General features: G+C 44.3%; 1 protein-coding gene and 2 pseudogenes across 1 annotated transcript; 1 reads left to right on the forward strand and 2 right to left on the reverse strand.

Annotated features, from left to right (window-relative positions):
- Positions 1–1,252: 1,252 nt before the first annotated feature.
- Positions 1,253–3,587, reverse strand: LOC119358667. Its single transcript, XM_037625120.1, has 2 exons — positions 3,427–3,587; positions 1,253–2,141 (listed from the first exon to the last, which is right to left on the reverse strand). The coding sequence occupies exons 1-2, from the start codon at positions 3,489–3,491 to the stop codon at positions 1,502–1,504; spliced, it is 705 nt and encodes a 234-aa protein (XP_037481017.1). The 5' UTR covers positions 3,492–3,587; the 3' UTR covers positions 1,253–1,501.
- A 1,116-nt stretch (positions 3,588–4,703) lies between these two features.
- Positions 4,704–7,124, forward strand: LOC119357424 (annotated as a pseudogene).
- A 2,349-nt stretch (positions 7,125–9,473) lies between these two features.
- Positions 9,474–11,893, reverse strand: LOC119357425 (annotated as a pseudogene).
- Positions 11,894–20,997: the final 9,104 nt, after the last annotated feature.

Below are 20,997 nucleotides of genomic sequence, written 5' to 3' on the forward strand. Positions count from 1 at the left end.
TGGACCCCCGGACCCCTTTCGACACTCCTAGTATGATATCAATAATGCCTGAAACTTTTTCGGCAGCCCAAATATGACGTCCCATATATAAATCTTTACCTCCGGACCATTCTGGAGCACGTCGCGACGTCTGGGATCTCATCTGGGACTCCGATAAACATTCAGTCACCAACATGAATATCCTAATTTTACTCTAGCGTCACGGAACGTTAAGCATGCGGACCCTAAAGTTTCGAGAATAATGTAGGCATGACCGAGACACCTCTTCGGTCAATAACCAATAGCGGAATCTGGATGCCCATATTGGTTCCTACATATTTCACGAAGATCTTTCATCGGTTGAAGCACAATGCCAAGGATTCAGCTAATTCCGTATGCAATTCCCTTTGTCCATCGGTATGTTACTTGCCCGAGATTCGAACATCGGTATCTCCATACCTAGTTCAATCTCGTTACCGGCAAGTCTCTTTACTCATTCCGTAATACAACATCCCATGACTAACTCCTTAGTCACATTGCTTGCAAGCTCATTGTGATGTATTACCGAGTGGGCCCCGACATACCTCTCCGTCATACAGAATGACAAATCCCAGTCTTGATCCATGCCAACTCAATAGACACCCTCGGAGATATCCGTAGAGCATCTTTATAGTCACCCAGTTACGTTGTGACGTTTGATACACACAAGGTACTCCTCCGGTGTTAGTGAGTTGCATGATCTTATGGTTATAGAAACAGATACTTGACATGCAGAAAAAGATAACAATAAACTTGATACGATCATATGCTATACTTATAGTTTGGGTCTTGTCCATCACATCATTCTCCTAATGGTGTGATCCCGTTATCAAATGACAACTCATGTCTATGACTACGAAACCATAGTCATCTTTGATCAACGAGCTAGTCCGGTAAAGACTCACTAGGGACATGTTGTCTATGTATCCACACATGTAGTTGAGTTTCCAATCAATATAATTATAGCATGAATACTAAAGATTATCATGAACAAGGAAATATAATAATAACCACTTTATTATTGTCTCTAGGGCATATTTTCAACACACAAGGGTAGCAATGGAGGCCGAGGATGTGTGGGCCGCGGCCACCGGAGCGGCGAGTCACAAGGTGCAGGGGTGGCGCAGTTGCCCACGCCATCGCGAGAGCTCCTAACCTGGGGCGCGGGGGGAGGGGGCACAAGATATGAGCCATACATGACAACAGAAACAAAACTATTGATTTTCTTTGCATATATACTTTTAGCCTACACGTCATGGCTTCATACCAACTCTACCTTCTATATCCAAAAAGCTGGCTTGCCGACTCTAGTCTCCTCTGTACTACTACTCACTGTTGGCGTCTATATATGCAACTAGTATAAATTACAAAACAAAACAAACCCTTTCCGCGAGACAAAGTTACACGGGTTTATTTGAGATATGGTAAATGCCACGGCCGTGTACAGGTCCAGTGTCCTATCCTCACCCGTTAGCTTAGCCGTTCACCCTTCAAATAATCCTCTTATCTCCACTTCTAGCTGCTCACCAGTATGGTAGTACTTCTTTTGTTTCTTCTCTCCCACAATTTGCTGCCTTAATAATGAAAAAGGCGCCCCTAAAAGTCGTTTTCCCTTTCCCTGCAGTGCAGATAAGGACACCTCATACGGTGGAACAATGAAATCCACGATCTCCTGCCGCAGTTGATACCTGAGTTCCGCTGTGACCTTCCATGTCATCTGGCGATTAGAGGTGGCAAGAAATTCAGCATTAAACTCCTCCAAGTTTAGACGGTTCAGAGGAGCCCAGCACTCGTCCAAGTAGCTCTTCTTGTACCGCTCGATCATTGAAGTGAGCCTACTTGCCAGTTCGTCACTGGCAAAAGATGCTCTTTGACGCCGCACCATTTGCAGAACATCAAATGTGTTATTCAGGAGGAATATGCATTTCCCACCCTTTTCACTTTGGCGGATGAATTCTGCATCTTTCTCGAGCTTGGATTCCCAACAATCAACCAAGTGGGAGTAAGGGTAAATAGCCAGGGCTTGTATGAGAAGGTCATTTGCTGGATGAATTGTTGATTCGTCGCTGCTACCGATGTCCACGACTATTCGTTCCCAATCATTCACCATCATCTGAGCTGGCCTGGTCAAAGGCAGATCCGTCGCACTGTTAAGATAAGAACCATATACTATAAGATGAAATCGCGTAATTGTAGTAGTACTTGTTGGGGGAAAACATAATCAGTTCGCCCTTATTACAAGATTTTGCATGATGAGGAAGAAATTCGTAGGAGTACCACTAAGTAGATTAGTTAGCTGATCTCACTGCGGCTAGTCCTCCCGCATCTACTAATCCCCGTAGCAATATAGGGGCGGCACGGCGACGCGAGCACGAGCGGCCAGAGGCGAGCAGCGGCCGCGGAAAGCAACGCAGCGAGGCGCGCGAGCGGGGCGCGGCGAGAGGCGTGCGGTATGGTGACGCGAGCACGCGCGGACCGGTGGCGTAGTTGCTCGGCGGCGAGAGGCGCGCCGTATGGCGAGGCGAGCATGCGCGGAGCGATGCCATAGTGCTCGGCCCGGCGCGAGGCGTGCGGCACGGCGACGCGAGCACGCGCGGACCGGGGCATAGTTGCTCGGCCCGGCGACAGGCGCGCGGTACGGCGGCGCGAGCACGCGCGGACTGCGGCATAGTTGCTCGGCGCGCCGAGAGGCGTGCTGTGCGGCGAGGCGAACACGCGCGGACCGGGGCGTAGTTGCTCGGCCCGGCGACAGGCGTGCGGACGGCGGCACAGTTGCTCGGCGCGCTGAGAGGCATGCGGTACGGCGACGCGAGGACGCGCGGACCGGTAGCGTAGTTGCTCGCCGCGCCGAGAGGCGTGCGGTACGGCGACGCGAGGACGCGCGGACCGGTGGCGTAGTTGCTCGCCGCGCCGAGAGGCGTGCGGTACGGCGACGCGAGCACGCGCGGACCGGTGGCGTAGTTCCTGGGCGCGGCGAGAGGCGAGCACGTCCAGCGCGGCGAGAGCTGCGGCAGTTGCGGCCGCGCAACTATGGCATGCTGGGGGAGCTGCGACCCGGCGATCCGCTGCTGTGGTGGACGCGCACCTACGGTATGCTGGGCGAGCAGCGAACCGGCAAGCTGCGGCTTTCGCGGACGCGCACCTGTGGCACCGCCGAGTGCGGAGAGCACGTTCTGCAGCGAGCGCGGCGCGACGAGCAGCGTGCTGGGCGACATGGCAAGGCACTCAGGGGGCGGCAACCGACGCGGCGGCGTCAACTACGCCGCGACTGGGCTGGGTTCTAGGCCATGCTCGACGCGGCCGGCGAAGAAGGGAGGCGCGCAGACCGGGTGCCGGCCGGGGAGGGGAAAGCATAGTACCGAGTGGAAACAGAAAGAGCACTGGCGATGATTTGATTCACATACGTACCTGCAGTTGGAACCGGCAGCGGCATCGAGGGGTCCTCGGAACCTTCCATCCCCTGCCGCTTCCATTGGTTCAGCCGGGCCGGCTTGCCTCGCCGTCGTCGTGGATGCCGCTGCTCGAACCGCTGTCGCCGGGGTTGCACTTGCAGCGCACGATCGATGGGGGGCGGAGTTGCGGACGGCGGCGGCTTCGAATTTTGTTGGAAGGATCTCTTGATGAGATTTGGCGCGCGGGCTCTTTTCTATATAGGCTTTGCAGATTAGCTGAAGCGGACGCTTGGACGACAGCGACCCAGCACGCGTCCGCGAGATCGGCTGTGTATCCCCGCATTGCAGCCCCGCATTGCAGCCCCTCTTGTGGCACACCCGACATTCATCATACATAAAAACTGTTTACTATTCGTAGACATTAAACTCAGAACATAGAAATTTGTCTAGATATAGATATATCTAATAATAAAATATGACTTAATACATTCGTATTTAGACATATGTAAGACAAGGATTTCAAAACAGAGGGAGTAATACGTTGTACGTCTCTAAACAAGGATGTGCCACAGGCTGGGTTGCACGTGATCCGCTGCAATGGATACGCCCTTTGTTGTGAGTTGTGAGAACACTGCGGTCACCGCTTTATCCCACCTTTCTTCCCGTTCCCGTTGCCTTTCCCGTTCCCGGACAAACATCCCTATACTGTATATTTTACAATAATCTCCTGCTAATCGTGCGCCGAGGAATCATTCCCGACGATAAATGCCACCAGCAGCGGCGCCAACGTCGACGGGTATACAACAACAACGGATGAACGGAACATCCTCAGCAACTCATCTCTGATCAGGTCTGTAGCACCTCCTCATCTCCTCATCTCCTTATCCCAAACTACTAAACCCCCCTAGGTACATATTACAGACTACAGAGATACTTCTTAGTTCTTTATTTTGCTTGCTGTTGCCTGACTACACTCTGGTCCTTATTCTTCAGTTGATTCCTTGGTTTATCTCATATCAAATCAAATGAAAACTTGCAGTTCGTACTAGTACAGTAGTACTACTCTATGTCTCTATCAGACATGTAGCCATGTACAGTTGGTTCTACCAAAAAATTATAGGATTAGTGTGACACACTACTTGTACTTGGAAAATTTCTACGGAATTCAATCTGGCATGCCATTCTACTACTAGTACTTTTGCTGGCCTGCTAGTCTACTGCACTAGAATGTTTTGTATCTGAACTTTTACAATTTGTGCTTCCATTGTTTGATAGGGAAGAGAAGGGAAGATAATGGAGAAGTATTTGATAAAGAAATCAGCAAATGCCAACACCACCACCCAGCCCCTGGGGGCTATCACCAGCAACAATTCAAGTCGCAGTAGTAATGCATCAAGACCTGCAGCAAAACATAATTCTGTTGTGCCTGAACTAGTTGATTTCAATAAGCTCCCTCGCAATCCAGCTAAAAGGAAGCGAATGGCATATTATCACCCCAACCAACGTGACGAGATAAGAAGGAAGTATTTGATTTGGGGACCTAATCAGCCCCGCAAGTTGGAATTTCCATACAGGGAGATTGGGAAGAAGAAAAAGAAGAGGAGATTCAATCCGGATTGGTATGATGATTATGCTTATTGGCTAGAGTACAGCGAGTAGGAGCACAAAGCCTATTGCTTATGCTGCTATTTGTTTAGGGACAACATTAAAGACAGCCACCATGGGCATGATGCATTTGTAGTAGAAGGTTTCAACTGTTGGAACAAGACAGAGAGATTTGTAACTCACGTCGGTGATCGTAACAGCTTTCACAACAGAGCACTCAAGGATTGCGAGGATCTATTAAAGCAAGATCAATCAATCCCTGCAACCTGGAATAGACAAAGCCAAACTGAAAAGAATGAGCATCTCATCAGGTTAAATGCCGCAATTGATGTTTGTCGATACTTGTTGCATCAGGGACAACCTTTCCGTCACCATGATGAATCTAAAGATTATGAAAATAAAGGAAATTACCTTGAGTTGATGGACTACACTATTAAGCAAAATGATGTTGTTGCTAAGGCATTCAAGAATGCTCCAAATAATAATCAAATGTTGTCTCCCAAAATTCAGAGAGATATTACCGAGTGCTTTGCAAAAGAAGTACTAGGCCATGTGATGAAAGAAATTGGTAATGGTGTGTTCAGCTTATTAGTTGATGAGTGTAGGGATGTTTCCGACAAAGAACAAATGGCGGTTGTTCTCCGATATCTTGATAAGTGTGGACTGGTCCAAGAGAAGTTTGTTGGTGTTGTTCATGTGGAGGAGACAATAGCTTCTTATCTCAAGTCTTGCATAGATTTATTATTTTCACAACTTGGGCTGAATCTTGAACAAGTTAGAGGCCAAGGTTACGATGGAGCAAGTAATATGTCTGGTGAGTTTAATGGTTTGCAAGCTAAAATTATGAATGAGAACAAATCAACATATTATGTACATTGTTTTGCTCATAAACTCAACTTGGTTGTTGTGGCTATTGCAAAGAAGATATTCGAGGTCGGAGATTTCTTTGATATGGTTTCAGTTTTGCTGAATGTCGTGGGCGCGTCTTGCAAGAGAAAAGACCAACTTCGTGAGCATCACCAAGAAGAAGTGAGAAAATCAATAGGATGTGGATAGATTGCTACGGGGACTGGACTGAATCAAGAATTATCTCTTCAAAGACCAGGTGACACTCGATGGAACTCCCATTAAAAAACACTGTTGGGTTTGTCCAAGATGTTCTCATCTGTGGTCAAAGTACTAGAATATGTCGAGAAAGATGTCATAGATACCGGAAAGAGGCGGAAAGCTAGAGGTGTTCTAAAATATTTCCAGACCTTTGATTCTGCATTTTTCTTACACATGATGATGATGATATTAGCTTTAACAAATGGGTTGTCAAAAACCTTACAGAGAAAGAATAAAGACATTGTAAATGCTATTTCAGATGTGGAATCAACAAAACGAGAGTTAGAAAAACTCAGAACCAATGAGGGCTGGGATTCCCTTATGAAGAAGGTATGCTGTTTTTGTGAGAAGCATGACATTCCAGTGCTTGACATGGAAGATGCCTATGTTAACCCAAAGAAGCCACGACAAAAGACTGGCATTAGCAATGAACATTACTTTCGTGTTGACTGTTTCTTTGCTGTGCTTGATCTGTTAGGAGAAGAGTTTAATGACAGATTTAATGAGGTAAATTCTGAGTTGCTTCTATGCATGTGTGCTTTCAGCCCAAGTGATTTATTTTGTCATTTTGACAAGGAGAAGTTACTAAAATTAGCAAAGTTTTATCCTGATGACTTCAATCACAAAGATATGGTGACTCTTGAGCATGAACTTGGACTCTGTATAGATAATATACTCCATGATACAAGGTTTTCTAGCTTGGACAGAATAAGTGACTTGGCTAAACTGATGGTGGATACTAGGAAGAATCTCTCATATCCTTTGGTATATCGGCTTTTGAAGCTAGCTCTAACTCTGCCTGTTGCCACTGCCACTGTCAAGAGATGTTTTTCAGCGATGAAGATTGTGAAGAATGCTTTGCGTAACAAAATTGGTGATGATTATTTGAGCCATAGCCTAATTTGCTTCGTGGAGAAGGAGCTGCTGGACACAATTACCAATGAAGTGATTGTTGATCGTTTCCATAAGATGAAAGATCGTCGTGGGAGAAATGAAACGTAATGGTCTAATACCTTCCACCCTTTTTATATTTACCATCTCCATAGTATTCAAATGCATTGTCCTAATCTGTGTTTTCTCTTCACAGGTAATGCCATTTGTCTTGGAGACAAATATTACCTTTTGCCACCTATGAAATTATTGGGATATAAAGCCTTCTTGTAAGATTTCTTCAGTTTAGTGCCAAACCTATCATGTTACTACTAGATGATGTATCATTTGTTGGCATTTATGTCAGACAAATATTATCTTTTGCTACATATAAAAACTGGGATATAAAGTATAAGATTTGTTTATTTTAATGGTAAATTTGTGATGTTATTACTGGATGAAGTATCTTCTGTTTTGAACGTGGATGAAGTATCTTATTGTTATAGGAAAAATGCTAGATTTTTTTATGCATGAAAAGTGCTATACGTTTATACGATTGTGTAAACATGTTCATGAGTTTTACATAGACGAGCGCCCCCAGTCAGTTTTTATCCTAGGTCCGCCCCTGACTACACCACAAACATTTAGTGCACGATGTTGGATGACCTAACATGGTTGGGCGGCGTGGTCTAGATTGCAACGATTTTGCTGCACGGTGTTGGAAATGCCCTTAGGTTTGGCCTTTCCTCCATCATGTCACATTCGAGGTAGTGTTCGACGCTTTTTTTCACAGGAGGATTTGACACATGTGGGATTGAGACCGCGAGTCAGATAGGGGATAGCCATAGATTACTGCTTGGAGGTGCTGTAATCTAAGCTTCTCTATAAATCAATCGTATAGATTACCCATTTGTGCTTTATTCTTAGAGCAATGCTACATCTACAAAGGTGTTGTATTTTGTGACACATTCTTCGACCCTTCAACAGGTTGAGAGCATTCCACAATTAACAGGGCGAGAGCCCTAGAAAAAAAGATGAACAGGGAGAGAGTAGGACGATTTCTCTTTTTTTTCCATAAGATCATGTTTGGTTCTTGGAAATTAGAGATGAAAATGAAATTTCATTGAGGGCATGGAGATTAAAAGTCCATTGTTTGATTGCAAGGAATGAGAGTTTAAGTAGGAAGGGAAATAAGAGTTGAAGGAGCCAAACAAGGAAATAGGAGTAAAAATTTACATTCCATGATGTAGCAGAGTTTCATCCAACTCTAATTCTTATCATATACTCCCTCCATTTCAGAATATAAGGTGTACTGATTTCCGTAAAGATCAATCATTTGAATTGTTGACCAAGATTATAGAATAAAATAACAATATCTGCAATACCTAATAGATAAAATATGAAACTAGTTTTCATGATGGTTGAAATGACATAAATTTCCTACCATGGATATTTATTGATATATTTGTCTAAAAATTTGGTCAAACATGCACGCGTTTGACTTTTGTAAAAACAAATACACCTTATATAAAAGAACTGGGGAGTACCAACAAAGAAATGGAAATAAAAATTCACTTTACATGCCTACTCCCTCCACAGGTATCCTTGTGCAAACTCTCATTTCTCTGCCCGCCATGGTTACCGAACAGGTTCAAAAAAAAAGAAAAAAGGCAATATCAGGGGACGCGAAGGAAACACGTCCACCAGCAGTTGGCACCAAATGGTCAGCTTGGTAAGCTATCAACAAAAACATTGCAATCACCAGCCGTTGGCGCTTTGACCCCAGCAGGTCAACAACGCACGCTCCAGCTCTCGTCTCATGCCACGTGTCCTGGCCTGCCATGCACCAATCCATCCGGCGCGGAGGCGAAAGCATAGTCTGTACACATCCCGCGGCAAGTGGGATCAGAAATCTACAAATCTTGCAATATATTGGAGTATTATACCCTGCTTTGTCAGCCAAACGTCTATAGAGTAGCATTTATCAGGGGTGGACCTAGGATAAAAACTGACTGGGGGCGCTCGTCTATGTAAAACTCATGAACATGTTTACACAATCATATAAACGTATAGCACTTTTCATGCATAAAAAAATCTAGCATTTTTTCTATAACAATAAGATACTTCATCCACGTTCAAAACAGAAGATACTTCGTCCAGTAATAACATCACAAATTTACCATTAAAATAAACAAATCTTACACTTTATATCCCAGTTTTTATATGTAGCAAAAGATAATATTTGTCTGACATAAATGCCAACAAGTGATACATCATCTAGTAGTAACATGATAGGTTTGGCACTAAACTGAAGAAATCTTACAAGAAGGCTTTATATCCCAATAATTTCATAGGTGGCAAAAGGTAATATTTGCCTCCAAGACAAATGGCATTACCTGTGAAGAGAAAACACAGATTAGGACAATGCATTTGAATACTATGGAGATGGTAAATATAAAAAGGGTGGAAGGTATTAGACCATTACGTTTCATTTCTCCCACGACGATCTTTCATCTTATGGAAACGATCAACAATCACTTCATTGGTAATTGTGTCCAGCAGCTCCTTCTCCACGAAGCAAATTAGGCTATGGCTCAAATAATCATCACCAATTTTGTTATGCAAAGCATTCTTCACAATCTTCATCGCTGAAAAACATCTCTCGACAGTGGCAGTGGCAACATGCAGAGTTAGAGCTAGCTTCAAAAGCCGATATACCAAAGGATATGAGAGATTCTTCCTAGTATCCACCATCAGTTTAGCCAAGTCACTTATTCCGTCCAAGCTAGAAAACCTTGTATCATGGAGTATATTATCTATATAGAGTCCAAGTTCATGCTCAAGAGTCACCATATCTTTGTGATTGAAGTCATCAGGATAAAACTTTGCTAATTTCAGTAACTTCTCCTTGTCAAAATGACAAAATAAATCACTTGGGCTGAAAGCAGACATGCATAGAAGCAACTCAGAATTTACCTCATTAAATCTGTCATTAAACTCTTCTCCTAACAGATCGAGCACAACAAAGAAACAGTCAACACGATAATAATGTTCATTGCTAATGCCAGTCTTTTGTCGTGGCTTCTTTGGGTTAACATAGGCATCTTCCATGTCAAGCACTGGAATGTCATGCTTCTCACAAAAACAACATACCTTCTTCATAAGGGAATCCCAGCCCTCATTGGTTCTGAGTTTTTCTAACTCTCGTTTTGTTGATTCCACATCTGAAATAGCATTTACAATGTCTTTATTCTTTCTCTGTAAGGTTTTTGACAGCCCATTTGTTAAAGCTAATATCATCATCATCATGTGTAAGAAAAATGCAGAATCAAAGGTCTGGAAATATTTTAGAACACCTCTAGCTTGCCGCCTCTTTCCGGTATCTATGACATCTTTCTCGACATATTCTAGTACTTTGACCACAGATGAGAACACTTGGACAAACCCAACAGTGTTTTTTAATGGGAGTTCCATCGAGTGTCACCTGGTCTTTGAAGAGATAATTCTTGATTCAGTCCAGTCCCCATAGCAATCTATCCACATCCTATTGATTTTCTCACTTCTTCTTGGTGATGCTCACGAAGTTGGTCTTTTCTCTTGCAAGACGCGCCCATGACATTCAGCAAAACTGAAACCATATCAAAGAAATCTCCGACCTCGAATATCTTCTTTGCAATAGCCGCAACAACCAAGTTGAGTTTATGAGCAAAACAATGTACATAATATGCTGATTTGTTCTCATTCATAATTTTAGCTTGCAAACCATTAAACTCACCAGACATATTACTTGCTCCATCGTAACCTTGGCCTCTAACTTGTTCAAGATTCAGCCCAAGTTGTGAAAATAATAAATCTATGCAAGACTTGAGATAAGAAGCTGTTGTCTCCTCCACATGAACAACACCAACAAACTTCTCTTGGACCAGTCCACACTTATCAAGATATCGGAGAACAACCGCCATTTTTTCTTTGTCGGAAACATCCCTACACTCATCAACTAATAAGCTGAACACACCATTACCAGTTTCTTTCATCACATGGCCTAGTACTTCTTTTGCAAAGCACTCGGTAATATCTCTCTGAATTTTGGGAGACAACATTTGATTATTATTTGGAGCATTCTTGAATGCCTTAGCAACAACATCATTTTGCTTAATAGTGTAGTCCATCAACTCAAGGTAATTTCCTTTATTTTCATAATCTTTAGATTCATCATGGTCACGGAAAGGTTGTCCCTGATGCAACAAGTATCGACAAACATCAATTGCGGCATTTAACCTGATGAGATGCTCATTCTTTTCAGTTTGGCTTTGTCTATTCCAGGCTGCAAGGATTGATTGATATTGCTTTAATAGATCCTCGCAATCCTTGAGTGCTCTGTTGTGAAAGCTGTTACGATCACCGACGTGAGTTACAAATCTCTCTGTCTTGTTCCAACAGTTGAAACCTTCTACTACAAATGCATCATGCCCATGGTGGCTGTCTTTAATGTTGTCCCTAAACAAATAGCAGCATAAGCAATAGGCTTTGTGCTCCTTCTCGCTGTACTCTAGCCAATAAGCATAATCATCATACCAATCCGGATTGAATCTCCTCTTCTTTTTCTTCTTCCCAATCTCCCTGTATGGAAATTCCAACTTGCGGGGCTGATTAGGTCCCCAAATCAAATACTTCCTTCTTATCTCGTCACGTTGGTTGGGGTGATAATATGCCATTCGCTTCCTTTTAGCTGGATTGCGAGGGAGCTTATTGAAATCAACTAGTTCAGGCACAACAGAATTATGTTTTGCTGCAGGTCTTGATGCATTACTACTGCGACTTGAATTGTTGCTGGTGATAGCCCCCAGGGGCTGGGTGGTGGTGTTGGCATTTGCTGATTTCTTTATCAAATACTTCTCCATTATCTTCCCTTCTCTTCCCTATCAAATAATGGAAGCACAAATTGTAAAAGTTCAGATACAAAACATTCTAGTGCAGTAGACTAGCAGGCCAGCAAAAGTACTAGTAGTAGAATGGCATGCCAGATTGAATTCCGTAGAAATTTTCCAAGTACAAGTAGTGTGTCACACTAATCCTATAATTTTTTGGTAGAACCAACTGTACATGGCTACATGTCTGATAGAGACATAGAGTAGTACTACTGTACTAGTACGAACTGCAAGTTTTCATTTGATTTGATATGAGATAAACCAAGGAATCAACTGAAGAATAAGGACCAGAGTGTAGTCAGGCAACAGCAAGCAAAATAAAGAACTAAGAAGTATCTCTGTAGTCTGTAGTCTGTACCTAGGGGGTTTAGTAGTTTGGGATAAGGAGATGAGGAGATGAGGAGGTGCTATAGACCTGATCGGAGATGAGTTGCTGAGGATGTTCCGTTCATCCGTTGCTGCTGTACACCCGTCGACGGTGGCGCCGCTGCTGCTGGCAGCGGGCGGCCGGTGGCCGGCGACCGGATGGCACAGGACTGGCACCCGCCAAGCCGCGATCCACCAATGGTCCAACCAAGAGGCAGCCAAGGGCTTGCCTCTTCGTTTTTCTCGCTATTAATTGTGAGCTCCTAGAGTCGAAGCGGCAGGCGGCAGCAGGGTACACGCACGCCTTCAGCCTTGAATTATTTCCTTGATTAGCTTTTTGTATTGGGCTTTACAGAAAGGACGAACTGGAAGGAAGTGGGGGCACCAGCTATAGCCCGACTGGGGGCCTGCTCGCTAGCATCGGGACATAGTACGAAGAGGACAATGAATCGAGTGGGGTCCTGGGCCCCCACTCGCCACAACATGCGTCCGCCCCTGGGTGTAGTCCGGACATCCAGAATCCCTAACAGGAAACAAAGATGAGGAGGTTTGTGACCTCCGGACCACTTTCATGTAAGCCTCCAACACCCATAGTCCACACTAAAAACTCACATGAAGTCTCAAGTTTCTTGCTCCGCCCCTCCCTCTTACTTTGTATTTGTTTAGTCCAAGACTGTAGTAACCGTTATACCACCCACTCCGCCGCCCAGGCCCAGTTGGACCTCCGCCGCTCCACCTAGGCGCCATCCCCGACTTGCATATGCATATCTTGTCCACCTCTGGTCCGATCGTCCCTACACATTGCCATCTATGGAGGTCACTACGCCCGGCAAGTGTTCGGCCAAATGTCATAGCCAAATTTATTACTCTCTCCGATCCATATCACTTGTCGCTCAAATGAATGTATTTGGCACTGAAACAAGTCTAGATACATCCGTTTCAACAACAAGTAATATGGGTCGGAGGGAGTAACATTTTTCTTATTTACTATGAAGCAAAATGATGGATTCGTATGTGGAGTACTTGTATGTTGACTTCATTGATACGTAGTCGTCAAATGAGGACGATATGGCGATGATGCATGCGGTTATTGCAAAATTCAAGCATGCCTAGGAGCATGTTCTCAATTTCAAGAGATCAATAAAGGGACATCGAGTGATGAAATGGAACTAGAACGGGGTCATATGATGTTGATGGACAAATACTTTGTCCCCATGCGCTACTCGGGTCCTATTTTCGCCGTCGATTTCGGATGAGGCGAACTGTGTTTGATTACCTCTACAATGGTGTCTGAGATTGTGATGACTACTTCGTCTCAAAGAAGAATGTCTTTGGAACATTTGAATCTCTAGTTACCATAAGTGCACAACTACATTAAGGATGCTTGACTATGGCACGACCACAGATTCGTGGGACGAGTACTTTCAGATGTACGAAAGCACATGTCTCGAAGTCATGTGGTCAAGGTGTCTGGACAAGAGTACTTGAGAGAACCAACCTTCTATGCCACCACATGGCTCATGGCACTGTCGAAAGTAGCAGGGTGGCCATGTATGCTCGGATCCTTGGATTGCATGCGCTGGTAAAGGAAGAATTGCCCATATGCTCTACAAAGACAATATCAGGTCATTGTAAGAAGCCCACCATCATTTTTTGAAGTAGTTGCATCACAAGACCTCTGTATTTGGCACTCTTTCTTTGGGCTGCTCGGGTCTCACAATGACATCAACATGTTGGAACGGTCTCCATTGTTTGCAAGATTGTGTGTGGGAAAAGATCCTCTCTATGCAACTATACCATCAATGGTCATGACTACAACATGGGCTATTATCTTTGCGATGATATCTATCCTTAGTGGGCGACCTTCATCAATACTATCTCTGATCCAAGTGGTGAGAAAAGATCTCACTTTACCTGAAGATAACAAGGAGCTAGAAAGAATGTGGAGAGGGCATTTCGAGTGCAATGAAACCGATTTGCAGTCATTCGAGGACCTAAAGAAATATGGGATCTAAAAACATTATGGGAAGTAATGACAGTTTTTGTGGTCATGCACAACATGATTGTGAAGGATAAGGGTGACGGGTTCGCATGGTCTAAAATTTGAGCACATGATTGATCCAATCCAACTTCCATAGTAGAATTCGAAGACGTTTGACGAATTTATCCAAATGCATCAAGAGATTCTTCATCGGGCAACTCATGAGCAACTTTAAAACAATCCGGTTGAGCATTTGTGGATGCTTCGAGGGGAGAATTGAAAAATATGGCCGAATAAGTTGAATAAATTTGAACTATTTTACTGCAATACTTCATATTTGGATTGTAATATTTATATTTGAAATATTGTTGCATTGGAATATTTGCACATCATGATTATGAATGAATGGTGATATTTATCTTCTAATTATTTTGAGTGCTTTGGACAAAGAAAACACAGAGATAACTATTTGGTACACTGGGTTGGATTTCACGCATCTACAACTGGACTTCGCAAATCCGGCCTCCTATATAAGTCCGCGGAGGCGTTCGTGCGAGTTCGCGGACAGTGACAGTCTGCCACTCAAATATCCTCATTTGTAACCATAACACTCACTCTTAGAACCACATCCTCAAATCCATGCAAACACATGCACGTCGATTATTATACACAAACAATGAATAGTACACACACATATAAAAATTATTCATGCATAAAGATACATAGTTCAAACATCAAATTTGTTCACAGTGCAATGAAACATAAAAATGCATAGTTCATTGATTTCCAACATTGATTCACATATGCCCCACAAGATCATTGAGAAGTTGAATGTGCACATGTTGATCTCGAAGTTCTCGATGCAAATCAGTAAAATTGACAGCATGCTCTGCCTCTTGTTCCGGGAGGCGAAACCGAACTCCGAGCTTCTAAAATCATGCATGCGGGCTGTCCCTTTACCCTCATCCTCCATAATCATGTTGTGCAAGATTACACAACATGTAAAGAGCTACCAAAGTACCCCAGTTCCCACATCATTGCAGCTCCACGAACAATACCCCATCGAGTTTGGAGGACTCGGAACACCTTCATAGCACCTTCTTGCATTTGTGCAAAGAGACATTGTTTCTTATCACGGGGATCGGATATAGTCTTCACAAACGCCACCCATTGAGGATAGATAGCATCGACAAGGTAGTACCATGTGTTGTAGTTTTGCCTGTTGACAGCGTTGTTGCATGCTGGGCCCTCCCCTATCATAAGTCCCTTGAACAAAGGAAATCATTAGAGCACATTGATGTCATTGTTAGAACTAGTCGTGTCAAAGAAAGAATGCCAAATCCGCAAGTTCCTCGATGCCACTGCTTCAAGCATGATGGTGAAATCTTTGGTGTGATTCTGGTACTGCCTGCCCCTTTGTGTCGTTCTTCCATTGCCAATGCATGCAATCGACTAGACTGAGCATACCTGCGAAACCTATTATCGCTCCAATTGCCATCAACCTTTGTGGGTCCTCGATAGTTGGTTTTCTCATGTACTCCCTCATAGCACATGGAAACTACACCATCGTATTCAGGCATGTGGTCTATCCCATCCGGATTTCAACATCAATGGCATCTGTGTCCTTACCATAAGCAAGCATCCTGGGAGCAGCCGTGCATTTCTGCAGAGGAGAGGAGGAAAGTTGTCTGCAACAATCCTTCCTCAACTTGAAGTAGCCATCAGCCTCCTCCACGGCATTCACTACACACAAGACCAAATTTTTGGTCATTCGGAAGTGACGTCGAAGAAATCTTCATGGCATGTTGGGTCCGGTTTGCAGTAATCCTTGTAGAGAAGCTTCGCACCAGCGAACCTATACCGTGGAACAACTCTCTTGCCCTTTATCGAACCCTTGACGTTTGACACATGCTCCTCTTGATACTCCAGTTCTTCCTGGATGCTCATCATCATCATCGTCATCATTTTAGCATCTTCATCATTCGAGTGCGATGAATCGGTGAACTCTCTTTATATGAACTCGTCAAGGTCCTTGTCTTCATCTGATGATGAATCCATTGTTTGCCTACAAAGGTCCTTGTTTTCATTGAACACATAAAGTGCGAGGTGTATGTTCGCAAGAGTTGCACGTACCCGGGCGGCGACCGATGGCAGCACGGTCTGCGGTGTTGTGGGTTGGGGCCTGGGTGGCGGCGGCGTGGGTTGGGGAGGACAACAAAGCTAGGGTGGTGGAGGAGGTATGGTGACGGATTTGCAGACGAGACAAAAAAGAGGAGAGGAGGAGGACATGTCATGCCAGATCAAGGACGTCGTAAGGAGATATGGGATGAGCCCTGCTGTAGTCCGACGTGGCAGACGCGTCCGAAGTCATCTGAGTGATCTCATGTCAACCCAACATATGGACTAGATATGGATGACGCCGGATAGCCTGGTTGTATAAGGATGATTAAGAGCATCTCCAACAGCGGCGACAAATATCGCGCGTGCGGGAAAAGTTAGTTTGAGTGCTTTGGACAAAGAAAACACAAAGATAACTATTTGGTACACTGGGTTGGATTCCACGCATCTACAACTGGACTTCGCAAATCCGGCCTCCCATACAAGTCCGCGGAGGTGTTCGTGCGAGTTCGCGGACAGCGATAGTCTGCCACTCAAATATCTTCATCTGTAACCATAACACTCACTTTTAGAACCGCATCCTCAAATCCATGCAAACACATGTACGTCGATTATTATTCACAAACAATGAATAGTACACACACATATAAAAAATATTCATGCATAATGATACATAGTTCAAACTGAAGGAAATATGCCCTAGAGGCAATAATAAAGTTATTATTTTATTTCCTTATATCATGATAAATGTTTATTATTCATGCTAGAATTGTATTAACCGGAAACATAATACTTGTGTGAATACATAGACAAACTAAACGTCACTAGTGTGCCTCTACTTGACTAGCTCGTTAATCGAAGATGGTTATGTTTCTTAACCATAGACATGTGTTGTCATTTGATTAACGGGATCACATCATTAGGAGAATGATGTGATTGACATGACCCATTCCATTAGCTTAGCACCCGATCGTTTAGTATGTTGCTATTGCTTTCTTCATGACTTATACATGTTCCTATGACTATGAGATTATGCAACTCCCGTTTGCCGGAGGAACACTTTGTGTGCTACCAAACGTCACAACGTAACTGGGTGATTATAAAGGAGCTCTACAGGTGTCTCCAAAGGTACATGTTGGGTTGGCGTATTTCGAGATTAGGATTTGTCACTCCGATTGTCGGAGAGGTATCTTTGGGCCCTCTCGGTAATGCACATCACATAAGCCTTGCAAGCGTTGCAACTAATGAGTTAGTTGCGAGATGATGTATTACGAAACGAGTAAAGAGACTTGCCGGTAACGAGATTGAACTAGGTATTGAGATACCGACGATCGAATCTCGGGCAAGTAACATACCGATGTCAAAGGGAACAACGTATGTTGTTATGCGGTCTGACCGATAAAGATCTTCGTAGAATATGTAGGAGCCAATATGAGCATCTAGGTTCCGCTATTGGTTATTGACCGGAGATGTGTCTCGGTCATGTCTACATTGTTCTCGAACCCGTAGGGTCCGCACGCTTAAGGTTTCGATAACAGTTATATTATGAGTTTATGAGTTTTGATGTACCGAAGTTAGTTCGGAGTCCCGGATGTGATCACGGACACAACGTGGAGTCTCGAAATGGTCGAGATATAAAGATTGATATATTGTACGGCTATATTCGGACACCGGAAGTGTTCCGGGTGATTTCGGAGAAAACCGGAGAGCCGGAGGGGTACCGGAACCCTACCGGGAGAAGTAATGGGCCATATGGGCCTTAGTGGAGAGAGAGAAGGGCAGCCAGGGTGGGCCGCGCGCCTCCTCCCCCTTGGTCCGAATTGGACTAGGAGAGAGGGGGCGGTGCCCCCCTTTCCTTCTCCCTCCCCACTTCCTTTCTCCTCCTAGTAGGAGTCCTACTCCTACTAGGAGGAGGACTCCTCCTTGGCGCGCCATAGGGCCGGCCGGCCTCCTCCCCTTGCTCCTTTATATACGGGGGTAGGGGGCACCCCTAGACACACAAGTTGATCCACGTTATCGTATTCTTAGCCGTGTGCGGTGCCCCCTTCCACCATAATCCTCGATAATACTGTAGCGGTGCTTAGGCGAAGCCCTGCGACGGTAGTACATCAAGATCGTCACCACGCCGTCATGCTGACGGAACTCTTCCCCGACACTTTGCTGGATCGGAGTACGGGGATCGTCATCGAGCTGAACGTGTGCTAGAACTCGGAGGTGCCGTAGTTTCGGTGCTTGATCGGTCGGGCCGTGAAGACGTACGACTACATCAACCGCGTTGTGCTAACGCTTCCGCTATCGGTCTACAAGGGTACGTAGATCGCACTCTCCCCTCTCGTTGCTATGCATCACCATGATCTTGCGTGTGCGTAGGAATTTTTTTGAAATTACTACGTTCCCCAACAGTGGCATCCGAGCCTAGGTTTTATGTGTTGATGTTATATGCACGAGTAGAACACAAGTGAGTTATGGGCGATATAAGTCATACTGCTTACCAGCATGTCATACTTTGGTTCGGCGGTATTGTTGGACGAAGTGGCTCGGACCGACATTACGCGTACGCTTACGCGAGACCGGTTCTCCCGACGTGCTTTGCACAAAGGTGGCTAGCGGGTGACAGTTTCTCCAACTTTAGTTGAACCGAGTGTGGCTACGCCCGGTCCTTGCGAAGGTTAAAACAGCACCAACTTGACAAACTATCGTTGTGGTTTTGATGCGTAGGTAAGATTGGTTCTTGCTTAAGCCCGTAGCAGCCACGTAAAACTTGCAACAACAAAGTAGAGGACGTCTAACTTGTTTTTGCAGGGCATGTTGTGATGTGATATGGTCAAGACATGATGCTAAAATTTTATTGTATGAGATGATCATGTTTTGTAACCAAGTTATCGACAACTGGTAGGAGCCATATGGTTGTCGTTTTATTGTATGCAATGCAATTGCGCTGTAATGCTTTACTTTATCACTAAGCGGTAGCGATAGTCGTGGAAGCATAAGATTGGCGAGACGACAACGATGCTACGATGATGATCAAGGTGTCGCGCCGGTGACGATGGTGATCACGACGGTGCTTCGAAGATGGAGATCACAAGCATAAGATGATGATGGCCATATCATATCACTTATATTGATTGCATGTGATGTTTATCTTTTATGCATATTATCTTGCTTTGTTTGACGGTAGCATTTTAAGATGATCTCTCACTAATTATCAGGAAGTGTTCTCCCTGAGTATGCACCGTTGTGAAAGTTCTTCGTGCTGAGACACCACGTGATGATCGGGTGTGATAGGCTCTACGTTCAACTACAATGGGTGCAAAACAGTTGCACACGCGGAATACTCAGGTTATACTTGACAAGCCAAGCATATACAGATATGGCCTCGGAACACGGAGATCGAAAGGTCAAGCGTGAATCATATAGTAGATATGATCAACATAGTGATGTTCACCAATGAAACTACTCCATCTCACGTGATGATCGGACATGGTTTAGTTGATTTGGATCACGTAATCACTTAGAGGATTAGAGGGATGTCTATCTAAGTGGGAGTTCTTTAGTAATATGATTAATTGAACCTAAATTTATCATGAACTTAGTACCTGATAGTATCTTGCTTGTTTATGTTTGATTGTAGATAGATGGCCCGTGCTGTTGTTCCGTTGAATTTTAATGCGTTCCTTGAGAAAGCAAAGTTGAAAGATGATGGTAGCAATTACACGGACTGGATCCGTAACTTGAGGATTATCCTCATTGCTGCACAGAAGAATTACATCCTGGAAGCACCGCTGGGTGCCAGGCCTGCTGCTGGAGCAACACCAGATGTTATGAACGTTTGGCAGAGCAAAGCTGATGACTACTCGATAGTTCAGTGTGCCATGCTTTACGGCTTAGAATCGGGACTTCAACGACGTTTTGAACGTCATGGAGCATATGAGATGTTCCAGGAGTTGAAGTTAATATTTCAAGCAAATGCCCGGATTGAGAGATGTGAAGTCTCCAATAAGTTCTATAGCTGCAAGATGGAGGAGAACAGTTCTGTCAGTGAGCATATACTCAAAATGTCTAGGTATAATAATCACTTGATTCAATTGGGAGTTAATCTTCCAGATGATTGCGTCATTGACAGAATTCTCCAATCACTGCCACCAAGCTACAAGAGCTTCGTGATGTACTATAATATGCAAGGGATGAATAAGACTATTCCTGAGCTCTTCGCAATGCTGAAAGCTGCGGAGGTAGAAATAAAGAAGGAGCATCAAGTGTTGATGGTCAACAAGACGACTAGTTTCAAGAAAAAGGGCAAAGGGAAGAAGAAGGGGAACTTCAAAAAGAACAGCAAGCAAGTTGCTACTCAAGGGAAGAAACCCAAACCTGGACCTAAGCCTGAAACTGAGTGCTTCTACTTCAAGCAGACTGGTCACTGGAAGCGGAACTGCCCCAAGTATTTGGCGGATAAGAAGGATGGCAAGGTGAACAAAGGTATATGTGATATACATGTTATTGATGTGTACCTTACTAATGCTCGCAGTAGCACCTGGGTAGTTGATACTGGTTCCGTTGCTAAAATTTGCAACTCGAAATAGGGACTACAGATTAAGCGAAGAATAGCTAAGGA

The sequence above is a fragment of the Triticum dicoccoides genome, chromosome 2A (genome assembly GCF_002162155.2).
Source record: "Triticum dicoccoides isolate Atlit2015 ecotype Zavitan chromosome 2A, WEW_v2.0, whole genome shotgun sequence".
In the NCBI taxonomy this organism is placed as follows: Eukaryota; Viridiplantae; Streptophyta; class Magnoliopsida; order Poales; family Poaceae; genus Triticum; species Triticum dicoccoides.

Bases quoted from the DNA above. Each gene is read 5' to 3' on its own strand.
- LOC119358667 (XM_037625120.1), bottom strand. From the start codon at position 3,491: ATGGAAGCGGCAGGGGATGGAAGGTTCCGAGGACCCCTCGATGCCGCT. The intron at 2,142-3,426 runs GTACGTATGTGA...GCCTTTGACCAG, and splicing joins GCTGCCGGTTCCAACTGCAG to GCCAGCTCAGATGATGGTGA.